This window comes from Piliocolobus tephrosceles, chromosome 8 (assembly GCF_002776525.5).
Source record: "Piliocolobus tephrosceles isolate RC106 chromosome 8, ASM277652v3, whole genome shotgun sequence".
Classification (NCBI taxonomy): Eukaryota; Metazoa; Chordata; class Mammalia; order Primates; family Cercopithecidae; genus Piliocolobus; species Piliocolobus tephrosceles.
Window position 1 is genome coordinate 49,161,230 of NC_045441.1, and position 17,551 is coordinate 49,178,780.

At 53.0% G+C, this 17,551-nt stretch overlaps 1 protein-coding gene across 1 annotated transcript in view; it reads right to left on the reverse strand.

Moving 5' to 3' along the window:
* Positions 1-17,551, reverse strand: part of LOC111529424 (SH3 domain and tetratricopeptide repeat-containing protein 1-like) — a 102,034-nt gene that overhangs the window by 3,633 nt on the left and 80,850 nt on the right. The window contains 9 exon segments of the mRNA XM_031935963.1: positions 38-338; positions 1,415-1,571; positions 2,381-2,503; positions 4,936-5,086; positions 6,282-6,337; positions 6,339-6,458; positions 10,001-11,706; positions 13,268-13,309; positions 15,614-15,663. Of these exon segments, the coding sequence (XP_031791823.1) occupies positions 38-338; positions 1,415-1,571; positions 2,381-2,503; positions 4,936-5,086; positions 6,282-6,337; positions 6,339-6,458; positions 10,001-11,706; positions 13,268-13,309; positions 15,614-15,663 (2,706 nt within the window).

Here is a 17,551-nt window from a genome sequence, read left to right on the forward strand (position 1 = left end):
GCTCCTCCAGCTGGGTGCAGAGCTCCAGGGAGGCCACTGGGCCATTCCTAAGGAAGGCTGGAACCCAGGCCTCTGGGGTCTGGGTGGAGATCCCACTCCAAGGGGACCGGGAACACCCCAAGCCCTGCCCCTCCCACCCACCTTCAGGTCATAGACGATGATGTCACCGAGCACCAGGTACACCTTCACGGAGTAGAGGGTCTCCTCATCGAACTCCAGCGGCGAGTTGCAGAGCTACAGGGCCTTGAGGTAGAAGTGCTCCGCCAGCTTGCCATGGCCCAGATGGTGGTGCAGGGTGGCCAGCCGGTGGTAGGCCATGCCCTCGTTCAGCCGGTCCCCTGGGGTGCCGGCCAAAGGGGCAGGTGTGAGGACGTGGCTCCCTGGGGCAGTCAGGGCACAGGCCCCTCAGGAGCAGGTATACAGACCCCAGGCAGCACACCTGGCTTGCCTCCAGGCACCTGCGGTCACCTGGACAGCTCTGGCCATTCCCTTCCAGGTTCCCAGACTCACTTTCCCACCTGCAAAGCAGAACTAATAAGGCCTGCCCCTGTCTACCGTGAGGCTTTGGCAAAGTCGGACTTGGATGGCCCAGCTCTGTGCCTACACATAGCCACCTGCCTTTGCTCACTGGTTTTAACCAGGGGAGCCCAAAAGCCATGCAGTCCAGGTGCTCCCAGGCACCCCGGCTTCAGGCAACCCACAGATGTGACATCCAACTCCTCCTGGGTGTGTCACGATCAGAGCCCCTTACCTTGGGAGTCACTGTGTGCCTGAGCTCCAGGTCCCCCCACAGATGCAGAAACCCACCTAGGCTGTCGCCGATGTCCTCCCCTTTTCAGGGCAAGTGCCATGGAGCCTGCATTCAATGCATTCCCACACAGCTGCACACCTACTCTGTACTAAGCCCCAGGGCATAAGGCGCTGGGGCATGCGGCCTGCCCAGGGTTCCCTGTCTCTGGAGGAGGACAGACGACCTGGCACAGCACCAGGGGATGCCCGGCCTTAAGGGGCAGGCTGCTGGAAGGGGAACTGGGATTTCATCAGCCAGAGAGCCATGTGGTTGATGAGGGTGGGAAGGGCACAAGACAAAGGGAATGTGCCACTGAGCCTGGCACCTACAGGGACCAAGATGCCTGGCATGTCTGGAAGGCAGAGGGCACACTGGGCGGCCCTTGTGGTCAGCAGCAGAAAGAGACAGAGGAAGCAGAGCTCAGCCAGGCAGGGAGCTCTGCACTGCATGAGAGACCTCGGGCTGTGCCCCACAGCCGGACGGGGAAGCCAGCTGGGCAGATCTGCCTGCCTGGACAGGAGACCAGGAAAATCCAGCAGCCGTTTCAGCTCCTGCCCTGCAGACCTGGAGGCTCGGCTCTGGCAAAGTGTGGGTCCTGGCAGGGCGGGGGCTCAGGGGACTTACCCAGAGTGATGCTGAGTGCTAGGGCCATGCGGGCAACCTCCAAGTCCTCTTGGGGCTCCTCCAGCGTGGCCAGCATTGCCACCAGCTTGTTGCACAGCTGCAGCTGTGGCTCCGCCTTGCGGTTGCCCGTAGTCACTGCCAGGGGCAGGGCCCGGTCCTACCACACGGGCAGGTGGGGTCAGGCTTCCCGCAGCACCCACCTTGCCCAGCGCCCTCCTCAGAGCTCAGACATATGCTTGCAGCTTCCCACACCCCAGTTACCCCTGCACCTCCACAGAGCTCTGTGCTCTGGGATAACGCACGGTTCAGACACCCAAGTTGGGGGCTGAAGAGTCACCTGAGGCCCATCCAGCTACATCCGGCAGCCTCAGGCCAGCCTCTCCCACCTGTGCACCGGGGGTCTGACTGGGGGGGAGCCAGCACTCCTCTCTGCTCTAAAAACACCACATTTATCTGTGCCCAGGGCTGAGCCCCACCGTGAGCTCAGAGGAAGGGAGAAGCCATCCCCACTTCGGGGTGCAGGCAGACCTTGGCCCTGGCCCTGGGTCTCCCACTGACATGCTGTGTGTCCTTTGACATGTCCCTGTGCCTCTCTGAGCCTCAGTGTCCTCATCTGGAAGATGAGGACAGGATTTTCCACTCATGGTTGCTTGAGATCATCAGGTGCAAGGGTAGAGCCACTGTCATGTCCAGACCCGACCATTTGTCCCGGGCAGGGGCATGGTCAATATCATTCCCGGTGAGACCACTAGGCAAGGGTAGAGCCATTGTCATGTCCACGCCCCAAGCGTTTGTCCCAGGCAGGGGGCACAGTCAATATCATTCCCGGTGAGACCACTGGGAAACTAAGCATGTGCATGGGTGGCCCTACCTCTAGGTGGGAGGCCTCTGCCCTGCCACACCTGTGCCTCAGCCCTCCTGGTGCCCCCCTGAGGCCCACCCACATCAGCCCACAGGCCAGCTCACCTGGTAGAAGGACACGGCTTTCTCCCGCTCCCAGGCCCCATTGAAGAAGATGTCTCCAGCTGCCTCAAACAGCTCCAGCCCCAGGTTGGGGTCGCCTGTGTACAGGTCCACATTCTGTGCCACCTGAAAGGAGACAGAAGTTCCCTCAAGACCCACACCTGGGAGGTGGCCACGCCCACCTTCACCAGCCTCCTTCCTCTCACACACTGCAGGTACACCTGAGCATTTTTCAGACCTGTGCATTAGGGCTGCCCCCACCACTGGCATGAGGACAATGAACTGATGCACCTGAGTGCCAGAAGGTGACTGAGCAGCTGCAGCCCAGGAGCCCGACTCCTGTGAATCCTACCAGCAGGGATAGCCCTAGCCCACCCCTCCCAGCACTCAAACAGTCCCTGTGGCCCCCAGATTGCTGGGAGCCCATCCCCTGGTTCCTTGCTGCGTTGCCACATCCCTGCCGCAGCTCAGGGCTACACATCAACAGTGTTTGTGGGTGGGCCTGGTCCCCTCTTGGCCATGAGCTCTTGATCCCTCTCCTCAGCTCAAGGAGGTGTACAGCAGGTGCTCAATAATGAAAGCCTCACCAGGCTCATGGGCTTCACAATTTGTTTTAGATCACACTGTGTTTGGGAAAGCCTCTGAAAACAGCCACTGTGGATAGATTCATTTTGTAAGGAGATGTGCCACGTGTCTCTTGGAGCAAGTTCTTCTGTGTGTTAACTGAGTGGTCACATTATTTGAGCATGTGCTGTATGCCAGCAGGTGCTGTGCACTGTGAGGGGTTGCCCTCAGGGGGAAGATGCTGGCCACTGGGGGAGGATGTGAGGGAACCAGTTGGAGGGAGGGAAAAGGTACACAACAGGTGCTCAGCAGTGGCTTAGGAATGAGTGGATGGATGGATGGATGAATGGATAAGCAGATGTATAGACACATGGATGGATGGGTGGGTGGATGGATGGGTGGGTGATTGGAATGATGTGTGTATGTCTGTATGTATGTATGGGTGGGTAGATAATGTACGGATGGTTGGAGGGTAGATGATGTATGTACATATGCATGCATAGATGGTGGATAGAGGAATGTATGGATAAACAAATGGACAGATGAATGGAGGAATGGATTAATAGGTAGATTGGTGGGTGGATGGATGAATGATGGATGGATGAATAGGTGGATGGATGGGTGAAAGGATGGTTGATGGAAGGATGGATGGATGTTGGATGGATGGATGGAAGAATGAACAGGTGAATGGATGGATGATGGAAGGATGAATGGACGGATGGATGGAAGAACAGGTGAATGGATGGATAGACGGGTGAATGGATGGATGATAAAAGGATGTATGAATGATGGATGGATGAATGGTCAGACGGATGGATGATGGATGGGATGGATGGATGGATGGATAAATGGATAGATGGATGAATGATGGATGGATGGAAGGATGAACAGGAGGTGAGTGGATGGATGATGGAAAGATGGATGGATGGATGGATGGATGGATGAATGGATGAATGATGGACGGAAGGATGAACAGGTGAATGGATGGATGATGGATGGATGGAAGGATGAACAGGTAAATGGATGGATAATGGAAGGATGAATGGACGGATAGACGGGTGAATGGATGGATGATAAAAGGATATATGAATGATGGATGGATGAATGGACAGATGGATGGATGATGGATGGAAGGGTGAACTGATGAATGGATGGATGATGGAAGGATGGATGGATGGATAAATGGATGGATGAGTGAGGGATAGATGGAAGGATGAACAAAAGGTGAGTGGATGGATGATGGAAGGATGGATGGATGAATGGATAAATGGATGGATGGATGATGGATGGATGCATGATGGATGGATGGATGGATGAATGGATAAATGGGTGGATGGATGGATGGAAGGATGAACAGGTGAATGGATGGTTAATGGAAGGATGGATGGATGAACAGGCGAATGGATGGATAGACAGGTGAATGGATGGATGATAAAAGGATGAATGATGGATGAATGGACAGATGGATGATGGCTGGATAGATGATGGATGGATAGAAGGATAAACAGTTGGATGGATGATGGAAAGATAGATGGAAGAATGGATGGATGGACAGGTGAATGGATGGATGATAAAAGCATAGATGGATGATGGATGGATGGACGGAGGGATGGATGATGGATGGATGGAAAGACGAACAGGTGAATGGATGGATGGATGGGTGGAAAGACGAACAGGTGAATGGATGGATGAGGGAGGGATGGATGGATGGAGGATGGATGGAAGGAAGGACCCACAGGTGTATGGGAAGATGATGGAAGAATGGATGGATGGATGAATGGATAATGGATGGATGGATGGAAGGATGAATGCATGGGTGGGTGGACAGGTGAATGGATGGATAGACGGGTGAATAGACGGATGATAAAGGGATGGATGAAAGGATGGATGGATGGAAGGATGAACAGGTAAATAGATGATGGAAGGATGAACGGATGGATGGATGAACAGAGAGTGAACAGCACAGGGGCCCTCCTGCATCCCTTGCCACTCACCTGGATGTACAGGTCCACCAGCTCACTCTGCCGCAGGATGTAATAGATCTTCCCTGCTTGCAGCCAGGCATGCGCCTCCTTCTCTTTCCTCTGGAGGTCAACGTAAATTCCCAGACTTCGTTTGGTGTAGTCCAGAGTAGATCTGTAGGCCCTGGAATCAGACGCAGGTGTCAGAACAAGGGCTCTCATCCTCCTGGAACCAGTCTGCCTCCTCCCGTGGGTCTGGTGACAGATGAATCTGGAATGTGCAGACTGGGAATGGCCCTCTTGTGTGCGCAGTGTTCTGCCCTTCCCAGGCTGCTGGGAGGACCAGGGTGAACACACACGGCATGGAAAAGATGAAGGACATCCTTCTGAGGGAATCGAGCGTCATGCAGCCCTGTGGCAGGAGGAGTGTGCTAGTCCATTTCCCCTGCCTCCCAGACATGGCCTGTGTCTTCTCCAGACGCACCAGGAGCCGTTAGTGTTCAGAGGCTATCTAGGCTGATGGTTCCCAAGGTGTGCAGGAATCACAGTCACTCGGAGGCTTGTCTGTATAGCTTGCTGGCCCTGCCCCCAGAGCTTCCGGCTCCACAGGCCTGGGGCAGGCCCTAGAACTCCCACTTGCCACAAGCTCCTAGGTGACATAGATGCTGCTCTGCTCATCCAGGGACTACACTTTAAGAAGCATGGCTCTAGCACACTAGCCCATTTTCCTTCTGTGAACCTGAGGCCAAGACTGGAGCCAGTCTCCCAGGTTCCCATAGAATCTGGCTCCTTCCCTACTCTCTCAGTAAGTCTGACACTCAAGGGGCTGTGACTGCAGCAATGTCACCAGTTCCTGTGGGTGGGGTGGCCAGGGCCATGGTTACCCCACCAGGTCAGGATGCTCGGAGGAAGACGAGTGGGCCACATATGGGATGTGAGACCTTGAAACCCTGCCCCAGGGAAGCAGGTGACACAATTGGCTCTGTCTTCTGTGGGAGAGAAGCCACAGGTGGCTGCTGTGGTCACATTTAAGGGGACAGATGAAGGCCAGGAGTGAAGATTCGGGGCAGGCAGAGGTCAGATGACAAAAGCCACCATAGTAGGAAGAACAGCCCAGAGTGTACGTACTGCTTCTGCTGGGGTTGAGATGATCTTTGACCCAACAAGGGAGGCTCAAGCTGGGACTCACAAGCCAGCAGCAGCCCTGGGATGACCCCAGGCCCACCAGCTCAAAGCATCTGATCTCAAGGAACCAAGTGATCCAAAGGAAAGGGGCTGATAGGGCCCTGGGCCAGCTTCCCTGTGCCTCCCTCCCTGCCCTGCCCCCCTAGCCCCCTTGCCACCCTCCCCAGCCCCACCACTGCAAAGCCAGCCCTCACCGTTTGGTGCCCAGGGACAGGTAGAGCTGACTGATGGTCTCCAGGAGCTGCCCCCTAAAGCACCTTGTCAGTCACCTTGAGGGCCAGGGAGAGCTGGAGCTCATGGTAGATGACACACTGGGCCTCGCTGGGCAAGACGACGCTGTAGAAGTAGCACAGCCGCTGGACGGCCCGCAGCTGCCCGGGGCAGAAGACAAAATGGAAGACGTCAGCCTCCCAGCATCGAAGCCAGGCTGGCTGGGCTCGGAGGCCCCTGCGCTGTGCTCGTCCCTTTCACACCTCTGTGAACCTGGGCCCCATAGGCGGGCAGCCTGAGCTCAGACAGGCCATGCACCTGTGCAAGGGCAGACGCTGAGCACACCGTGACATGGGCACAACTTGGTGCAGATGCTCATGGTAGAGGCCAGCCTTCCTTACAACTCCCAGGGCTGAGGTCCTGGCCAGGCTCGGCCTCAGCACCAGGCCATCTATTTCTGCTTCACAAAGTCCCTCTGGCCAGGACCAGGGCCGCCTTCAGCCTGAGCTGATGAGGCCAGAGGCACAAGTAGCCCCTGTCGCTGATGGAACCCTGAGAGCAAAGCCAAGCGTCACGTCTGCCACACACGGCATCATGTCGGGGGAATGGGGTTCAAAGCCAGCCCCTGGTGTTCCCACACGTGCTTCTCTCATGCAACCAGGCTCCAAACCCACAGGCTCACTGGCCTCTCCCAAAGCCAGGGTGCTGGGAACAGTGGAAAGCTTCTGATTTTCTAGTGTCAGAAACATTCCGAAGATTAACACCGGAAACTAGGTACGCTGAATGGACATCTGTCACGCCACCCAACAACAGCTGAATACACAGTCCTCTCGAGTGCCCATGGGACATTCCCCATGACAGACCATGTGCCAGGCCACAAAATGAGCCTCAGTGAATGGAGAAGGACTGCGACCAAAGCAGAGGTGTTCTTCAGCTGTACTGGCACGAAACTGGAAATCAACAGTGAAGAAAACGTGGGAAATCCAAAAATATGTGGAAATTACACACTCCTAAACAACCAGTGAGTCAAAGAAGAGACCATCAGGGAAACTGAAAACTAATTTGAGAAGAATGCAAACAAATGCACAGCCCAGGCCAGCGCGGTGGCTCCCGCCTGTCATCCCAGCACTGTGGGAGGCCGAGGCGGGAGGATCGCTTGAGTCCAGGAGTTTGAGATCAGCCTGGGAAACATGGTGAAATCTCGTCTCTATAAAAAAAAATACAAAAATTAGCCGGGTGTGGTGGTGCACATCTGTAATCCCAGCTACTCGGGAGGCTGAGGCATGAGAATGGCTTGGACCTGGGTAGAAGTTGCAGTGAGCCAAGATTGCATCACTGCACCCCAGCCTGCACAATGGAGCAAAACCTAAAAAAAAAAAAAAAAAAAAAAAAAAATAGCACAGCGTATCAAAACCTCCAAGATGCAGCTAAGGCAGTGCTGAAAGGGAAATTTATAACTGTAAATGTCTACATTTAAAGAAAGAAGAAAAATCTCAAATCAAAAACCTAACCTTCCACCTTGAGAAACTAGAAAATGAACTAAACCCAAAGTGAATAAAAGGAAGAAAATAATAAATGTGAGAGTGGAAATGGGAAGTAAAAATACAGAGAATGGAAAAACAAAAGAGATAGTCAACAGAACCAAAAGTGGGTTTTTTGAAAATAATAACAAAATTGACAAATCTTTCACCAGACTGACCAAGAAAAGAAAGATGGGACACAAATGACTAAAATCAGAGACTGAGCACCGTGGCTCACGCCTGTCATCCCAGCCCTTTGTGAGGCCAAGGTGGAAGGATCGCTGAGGCCAGCATTCAAGACCAGCCTGGGAGAACATGATGAGACCCCATCTCTAATAAAAATAAATAAATAAGCAATGACAAACCCAAGTTTCTAAAATCAGAAATGAAAGAGGAAACATTATTGCCGACCTGACAGAAATAAAAGGATTCCATGAAAACACTACGAACAATTGTACACCAACAAATCAGACCATCTCGACACAACAGCCAAACTCCTAGAAGGACACAAACTACCGAAAGTGACTCAAAAATGACCCCAAGTAAGCATGTGGGGTATCAACCCCACCCTCGGTCTCCTCGACCGTTCAGCGCAGGGTGGGGAGACAGGGAAGCATGATCTCTCTTCCCTGGCCTGCATTTCCAAGTCTGAATCCCCCAGCGCCCTGGGGAGGGCCTCGTAGGAGGAGGTGCCACAGGCTATTGTGCCAGAAGCCACCGGAGGCTGCAGTGGGCGCTGGGGCACTGGGTTCCTGGAGGGTCTCCTTCCAGTCAGAGAATGCCCCGGGGGAAGAAGCCTGGGTCTGAACACCCCACCCCTCCTTGGGCAGATGTGTGGGACCGGGGCCCCTTCACACGGTCCTTTCCAAAATCTCATCCCTCCTAGGGCCAGGAGTGCGTGCCAGGCCTGTGCTGGGAAATGGGCAGGATTGGTCACAGCCCCTGGGGCTCTGGTCCAGGCCACAGGAGGCACCTCTGAGTGGTCTCAGTATGCCATGACAAAATGCTGCAAGGCAGAGGGGACTCAACAGTATCCCTTGTCTCAGTCATTTCCCTGGACTCAACTTCCTCATCTATCCTCTGCGGCCTAGATTTCTGACACCCCTTCCCACCTACTGTCTGTTTACTGCTCAGTGTGCAGTGACTGTTCGATCGCACTCCGTGGCTCCCCAGTGCTCTTGGGGAAAAGGCCAAGCCACAGCCTGAGGCCCCAGGCCCTGCTTAGCTCTCCAGAAGAGCTTCTCACAATCCAGCACCCAACCCACCCACTCCTAACTCTGCACCTCCCTGTATGAGCCCTGCTCACTCACCCCTGCTCACACTCCCGCTCACTCACCCCCACTCACTCACCCCCGCTCACACTCCCGCTCACTCACCGTCATCACACCCCCGCTGACTCATTGCCACTCACACCTCACTCACCCCCATCACACCCCCGCTCACTCACCACTACTCACCCCCACTCACACCCCACTCATCCCCACTCGCTCACCCCGGGCCTTCACACAGGCTACACCACCAGCCCCTCCCCCACCACCAGCCCCTCATCCACACCTAGTACTTGACTAAATCCTCTCAACCCTCTGGTCCCAGACTAAAGAGGCTTCCCTAACCCGGGGCCAAGTGCTGCCCCGCCATCACGCCACTCACCCTTTTGTGGCTTCTCTGGCCTGAAACTCATGTTCCCACGCTCAGCACCTGCCTCCCGAGGACCCCACAAGCTCCATTTGTGGGTGGGGCCTGGCACACTCTGCGCGAGCTGCTTTTGCATGAACTGCTCTGTGGCTTTGGGCAATCACCCGCCCCTGTGTCCTCTGTGAAGTGGGATGACAGGAGCGCGGGGCTTCCGAGATATCAAGCAGGTAACACAGGCACAAGAACTGGCGTTCAGGGCCTGGCTCATGGAGGGGCCCCAAGTCCCAGCTCAGCAGAGCCTGCCTTGATCCCAGGGTTATGGCCAGGGATTCCCAGCACGCAGGACTTTCCATGCTCAAGGCAGGATGGTTCCTGAGCAAACCGGAAAGACCTGGCTGCCCCAGTAGGGCACAGAGGGCCTGGCCCTGCATGGGAACCGCCTGTCTCCAGGGCGCTTGCCAACATCTGCTGCTGGCCATGACTCAGCACTTTCGATGGTGAAAAACCACCACTTGTTTCCGAATCACAAACCCCAGGTGTGCCCTGACCCGAGTGGCCCCAGAAGGCGCACAAGAGGAACTGGGGCACTCACTCTCCACGTGGTCCATCTCCACGGCGACCAGAAGGGCCCACTCATGGTAGCCCTTGCACTGCTGGGCCGGGCCCTGGCGGGTACAGAGGTGACCCAGCTGCAGGAGTACGTGGGTGAAGTCCCGGCCACACTCCAAACAGGGAAGCCTCGAGAACAGACGCACGGCCTCCAGGAGGTAGTGCTGGGCCAGCCTGCTGGCACCCACGTGCAGGCACAGGCTCCCGAAGTTGGCCGGCACCACTGCCTGGTTCCTCTGCTGCCCCAGGTCCCAAGCCCTCCATAGGACTTGGTAGTAGCCCTCGGCTGCCTGCCTCGTCCGGCCCGTCCTCTTCAGAGCCACGGCCACCATATTGGCAATCACACCTTCCTGGTCCTCGCTGGCCACCACTGCATCCTGGACAGACTGCAGGATGTTCAAGGCCACCAGGTTCTGCCCATGAAGCATGTGCAGCCAGGCTAGGGCCACCAGGGGGTCCACGATGGCACAGACTCCAGCAACAGCACTGGCTTCCACTGCCTGCGTCATGAAGGTGATGGCCGGGCCATGGGAGCCTTGGTGGTTGTACGGCTGGGCCAGGCTGGCGTGGAGAAGGCCACGCAGTGCCTGGCCCGTGCCCGGGGTTAGGGAGGCCAGAGCTCGCCTGAGGTAGTGGGAAGTCTGGGTGGGGAGGCTGTGGGGCTGGAGGGCGTTCTGGAGCACCAGGTTCACGCTCCTCAGCGAGCCGGCCAGCGAGTCCAGTGTCCTCAATGAGGCCACCTTGACACAGCTTAGCACCAGGTGGGGCAGGCACTTGCGGCTGTAGATGTCAGCCAGGAGCAGGGAGCAGTCTGAGAGCCACGCAGCGTCTGGGGCTCCTGAGTCCCTGTGCAAAAGCAGCAGCCGCTCTAGGAAGGGCAGGGCCTCCTCGGGCTGCTTGAGGTGCACGTGGTGCCTGGCCAGCAGGAAGCAGGCCTGGGACTCGGCCTGCAGGCTCTGTCCACCCATCGCCCACTGCAGCGCCAGCTGCAGGAGCTCCCCGTCCGCCTCGGTGCTGCAGATGTGGCCGGGCGTCCCCAGGGGCAGGGCCATGGCTTTGGGAACCACCTGTGTACAGTTCTCCCGGTTCTGCTTCTGGTAAATGCTGGTCAGGTTGGCGTACACAGCCACCACCTGGAACAGGTCCCTGAGGCTGCCCTCCAGGGTCCCCAGTGTTTCCTCAAAGTACACCCGGGCCTAGGACAGCTTGAGCCTCCTGCTGCACAGCTGCCCCAGGAGGAAGCAGAGCCTGGCCAGGGCCAGGAGGAGGCCAGCTTTCTTGGCCGCCCCTCGGGCCTGTGCCAGGCGCCCAGTCAGCTCCTCCTTGTCACTAAAGCTGCAGAACATGCCGCTCAGCCATGGCAGTGCCACGTTGAACAGGTCACGGAAGCTGGCCTTGTATCCGGAGGTATTCAGGAACAGCAGCAGTGAGCTCAGGGCCTCTGGATCCTCCAAGTCGTCCTTAGCTTCCAAGCAGAAGGAGGGCTCCTCGGGGTCCTGCAGGCTCACGTTGCTGGATGCCGCACAGAGACCCCAGGACGCTGTCTCCTGGGGGCAGCCTGGGCAGGTCTTGCATTGTTCCAGAACATTCCTCACCTTCGGAAGGGTCTCCTGTGGCTCCAGGCCCAGGCAAGATGGAGGTATTTCTGCAAGTCACAAAAACACCTAGACAGATTAGAGTCCAGCAGTGAGTCCTTGGTCCACTGGGGGCAGGGTCCCCACATCCCCGCCCTCTGTGTCCCTGGCGCAGCTTGCCATGAGCCCTTGAGAATTATGTGCAATGCAAACCCAGGCCTGGAGCACGTAGGAACTCCGGCACTATGGGGACAGAGAGAACACGCAGGCCCGTGGCCCGACTCTCCTACGAAATCACCCTCCTGTCCTGCTTTGTTGCCCACCTGACAGCATGGTTTTAGGAGACTATGTCAGCTCAGTGATCCCTCAGAGATGCCTTTCCCTTATAGAAAGAATCAAAGCCTTCTAACTGGACCCATGTATATGCAGCACTACAACTGCAAATGTAACTTTTGTCCGCATATTGGGCCCCCAGATGGGGTACAGGAATCCATGAAATCCTCAACAGCCAATCAGAGCTATTGATCAGCTCAAAAGCTGCTATGCAAAATTGATAAAGCCACCGATGGCACAGGACAGGGGTGTTGTACCCATGTACTCAGCTCCATGCAGGGAAACGGACCATCCCTGCAGGAAGGATGGGAAAGCTTCCAGGCCCCTGTGGCCACCTTCACCTTGGATGGTCTGAAAACCTGAAGCCCACAGTTCCTAAAGGGTTAACAAAGGCCAGCCTGCTCCAGCAGCCCACTGGTGCCTGCTGACTTTGTTGGATTCCTAGCCAAAGCCCCCTCCCAGAGGTGAGCAAACAAGCGCCTTTCCTGTTGAAAAACCTGGGATGAAAGGAGGCATTACTGGGAAGGAAAAACCTAGATTTAAACAGACTCTCTGTTTCAAGCTCACATGTAAAAAATATTTTCAATACAAACTGCCTCCTTATTCATCTGTAAAGCCTTGGAATTAAAAAAATAAATAAATATGATTTAGAGGCAAATGTCTGACTTGACTACACTAGATTAGCTAAGAAATCTCCCCCACCCGGCAGAGGCACACAGCCCCTCCCAGCCACTACCCTGACCTTCGGGGCAGCTGGAGAGCCAGGTGCCTTTGCTCCAGGGACTTTGGCAGAGGGTGGAACCACCCCTTCCCTGAGGCAAACCTACAACAGCCTTCCCTTTCCCATCGGCTCCCCGCAGGGAGGAGCAGACCCTTCAGGGACCTCAGTTGAGGCCCCTGCAACCTAAGGCTCTGAATTCTGCTACCCGCTGAGGGCAGTGTGGCCTCCCACCTCTGAGGCAGAGCACAAGGTGAACTGCAGCTTCTCCAGGTCATGAAAAAGGAACCCACAGCTACATGTGGGCCCCAGCAGTAGAAAGGATGCCCCACCTCGGTCGGGGACCAGGCGGGGGTCATCATGTTCATTGGAAGAAGTGTGGGACACCACGGCCTCCAGTGCCAGAGTAGACGGGAGGTTCAGGCCCACCTCAGGCGATGTCCCTCAAGCCCCCGGCCCACATCACAGAGGGGTGATAGCTGCATCCAATGCCCACCGTACTCAGCTCTGTCCCCTCCCCTGGTATTACTCCAAGGCCCAGCTCATAACCAGAGGAAGCCTGAGACATGGGCAAAACCTACCTTGTTCCTGTGGCTGCTTGTTCTCAGCTTCCTCTACTGAGTCTGGCAAGGGAAAAAAGAGAAGCAATGAACACCCCCAGCCAGCACCTCTGGTCCCATGTCAGGTTGAGCTGCGTGTCAGTGTTGCAGGGTGAGAGCATTGCAGGGTGCAAGGGTTGAAAGTAATATCATCCTCTTCCCTCCTGGATCGTGGGAACAACATCACTGGGGGGTGTACACTTTCTGCGATATTGGGAGTAACATCGTCTTCTGTGCCTTGGAATATTAAGGACAATATCACGGGGGGGGGGGGCGTGTACATCTTCTGCAATATTGGGAATAATATTATCCTTTCTCCCCCTGCATACAAAGAAAGATATCACAGAGTGGGTGTTCACCTCCTGCGATGTGGGGATTAATACCATCTTCTCCCCTTCCGGATATCAGGAAGAGTATCACATGGGCGTGTACGGTGTCTGCGATACTGGGAGTAATATCAACCTCTCAGACTTGGAATATTAAGAAGAATATCACAGGGTGGATGTACACTCCCTGCCATATTGGGAGTAATATCAGCCTCTCTCTCCATGGATATTAGGAACGATATCCCAGGCTGGGTGTACGCCTCCTGCTCTACGGGGAGTCATATCATCCTCTCCCTTCCAGGATATTAATAACAATATCACAGGGCGGGTGAACACAGCCCGCGATACTGGAATTATCATCATCCTCTCCCCCTCCAGATACTAGGAACCATATCACAGAAGAGCTGCACCCTCCCTGCGATATTGGGAGTAATATCATACACTTCTTCTGTGAATATTAGCAGCAATATCACCGAGTGGCTGTCCATTCATTGCTATGTTGGGGGTCATGTCATACTCTACCCCCTGGATATTAGGATCAGTGTCACAGGGTGAGTGTACACCTACTACGATATTAAAACTAAGATCATGCTCTCTGTCCCTGGATATTAGGAACAACATCACAGGTAGGTGTACACCCCCTACGGCATTAGGAGCAATAATATGATTAATTAGTAAACATCAATGATCGATTTTAATAATTATCAGGCTGGTCTCGAACTCTTGACCTCAGGTGATCTGCCCGCCTCAGCCTCCCAAAGTGCTGGAATTACAGGCGTGAGCCACTGCGCCCAGCCAACACTTCTTGACATCCCTTTTTGGACCTCAAATTTAGCATGCCAAAAACACACTTTTGATTCCCCCTGCTATAACCCACTCCTCCCATAGTCTTCCCGATCCCAATAACAGCATCTCTAGTCTTCCAGTTACTCAGGCCAAAATCCTTGACATCATCCTTAAAACTTCTTCTTCTCTCTTGTCATCCAACCCATTTAAACTCTCCTTTCAAAATATATGCCAGACCTAAACACTTCTCACCTTTCTTATCATTTCCAACCAGGTCCAGCCCTCATCATAGCGCTCTGGGTTACTGCAAAAGCCTCCCAGTTGCCTGGCACAGTGGCTCACGCCTGTAATCCCAGCACATTGGTAGGCCAAGGCAGGTGGATCATCAGAGGTCAGGAGCTCAAGACCAGCCTGACCAACATGGTGAAACCCCTCTACTAAAAATACAAAAAATTAGCCGAGCATAAAAGTGGTGGGCGCCTGTAATCCCAGCTATCCGGGAGACTGAAGCAGGAGAATCACTTGAACTCAGAAGGCAGAGGTTACAGTGAGCCCAGATCGTGCCATTGCACTGCAGCCTGGGTGACAAGAGCGAAACTCCATCTCAGAAGGTTAAAAAAAAAAAGCCTCCCAACCTACCTCTCTCCTTCCGCCTTTCACCCTGCCCTGCATTCTACCTTCCACTCTCAAACATTTCAGGAAAAAACAAAAATTATATCCACAGAGAGAGAAAAAGAAAGTACAAATGGGGCGAAATGTTTGGGGAATCTGAGGGAAGAGTATATGGGAATTCTCTGTACTATTTTGTAACTTTTCAATAAGTCTGGATTATTTCGAGTTCAAGAGTTAAACAAAGAAAAAAAAAAAAAAAACACTATCTCGCTTTGTGAATCCATCCTGTCTTTCCCCTGGCAACTTAAGGACGCTCTCAACTAAGCACATCTATTTTTTCATGAACACTAAAAGAACTCTTGCCTAGTTTTGACTTTCTGTGCTTGGCAGTAGAAGTGTGTGTGTGTGTGTGTGTGTGTGTGTGTGTGTGTGTATTTCATATATATGTGTGTGTGTATATATATGTGTGTGGTGTGTATGTATATATAGAGAGGGAGAAATATTTATGTGTGTATATATATTAATATATATTGTATATTTACAATGGTAATGTATATATATATAAATATATGCGTGTGTGTGTGTAGATATATATAATACATACCCCATAGCCTGTCCTTAACCAGTTCTGAACTTTGTCGGAAAAACACATACCTAAGCAGAGAATTTCAAAATAATATGATGAATATTTTGATACAGGGATATGTTGCTATAGAACACGCTCCTAAGACACAAAACCTCCTAGATGGGGCAATGAATGAACGAAGTTTTGCACCTATAGTCACCCCCTGTGATATCCCCTCAAACGTTTATAGTTATATGCATTTGCTTCCCGCAGGACCCCTATTTCATAAGGGTTAGTCCTAGAGCCCAGCAAGTTCCTACTACAGCTGGCACACATACGCCATTCAAGAAACAGTGGCGGAGTGAATGACGAGTTAAGAACCATTCGTCAGCCAGTGCTCAGTAATACAACATGCACTGGTATGCAAATTGTATTTTTGTTGAAAGCAACAGCAGGATCACAAATTATCTTTCCAGAGAAAGCAAACCTCAAAAGCTTTACCCTACTAAAGCATATTATAAGAAGCTCCCCTTATATAAAAGAAAACCTCATTCGTTATCAATGGCATGTAAACCTAATAAGTCTTCACCTCCGATGACATCTCTTCCATTCCCAGGGCTAGATAAAGGACGTTCCAGAAACCCTGGTAGTTGTGAAGGGGGCTCCCAGCTCTGACAGTCTTGAACGCTGTGGGCACGGAGGTCACACAGCAGAAGAACAACAGAGGGAAGCATCATCAGGCTTCGAATATGTTTGAACCAGAGAAGGCAAATAGGCTGCAGCCAACTGAAAACACCAGAGATTCATGGTGGCCACCTGAGGGGTTGTGCTCTTAAAAAACAAAAATTAAAAATAAAAATTAAAAAATTAAAAAAGGAAGGGGCAAGAATCCATCAGGTCTGACTGAGACGTGTATCAATGACTAACACCCCATATGCCAAAAGTACTCCGGTGCGCTTTGGGTCCTCACAGCTTCAGCAGTATTCAAAAGCGTGTGCTTCCCTAAGACTAAGCCATGGGAATAGCCCCAGCAACACTGCCAGGAGAAACGTCTGCCATGGATTTGGCTAGAAATACAGTTGTCTTTAACAAATTAACACTGAATAAATCCTGACTTATTAGAGCCTCCGAGAATGACATTCTCAAAGATAATGGTTATCACTACAATCTCCAAACATATGTGATCCTGCAAGGAGGAACTGTGACAGCGCAGGCCACGTGTCCAGAATGCTTCCCAGACTGCCTGTTACAGAATAAAAGAAATGCAACCCCCCAAGAATGTCTTCACTCACATTTAGCCAGTTGTTCCTTTGTGTGCATCTCTGTGTTAAATGGCCATTCTTCCCCACAGCCTGAAGTCATATGCTCAAATAAATGAGACTCACATGAAGCCAGGAACGTGCAGATGTGAGGAAACCAACACAAACGAAATAGGCTGGAGAGTGTGGCCAGGAGGATGGTACTTCCCAGGAAGCAATTACTTCATCTCTGCCCATGAAGCAGGCAGCTGTCACTGTCCCCCAGGCCCACACCAGCCATTCAAAGTAGGTTCTAACCAAACTACCTCCAACAATCAACATAAATACATCACACAATTGGCTTCCGAAAGGACACCTTGCAACCAACAAGAAACTGTAAGCACAACTTTGAAAAACTGTGCAACTAAAAACCTTGGAAAGGGATAAACACTGCCACATTTTGACTCAAATACTGTTAGGTGGTAGCACCGCAATAATTCACTGAAACAAAAGAATGAATGAGGAATACGTTTATATAGGAATCAGAGGAAGCATGACTAATCAATGAAAGAAATAGGTCAAGAAACTGCTAGGTTCAAATTCTACCGTGAGACACTGTCAGGGCCTTAGGCAAATTCACTTCTCTTGGTCCTGTTTCTAGGTTCATCAAAAACCGGCTTTGGACTAGGGAATCTGTTGCTTCCCAAAGCCTTCCTTCTGTGATTCCAGCCCAGATTTT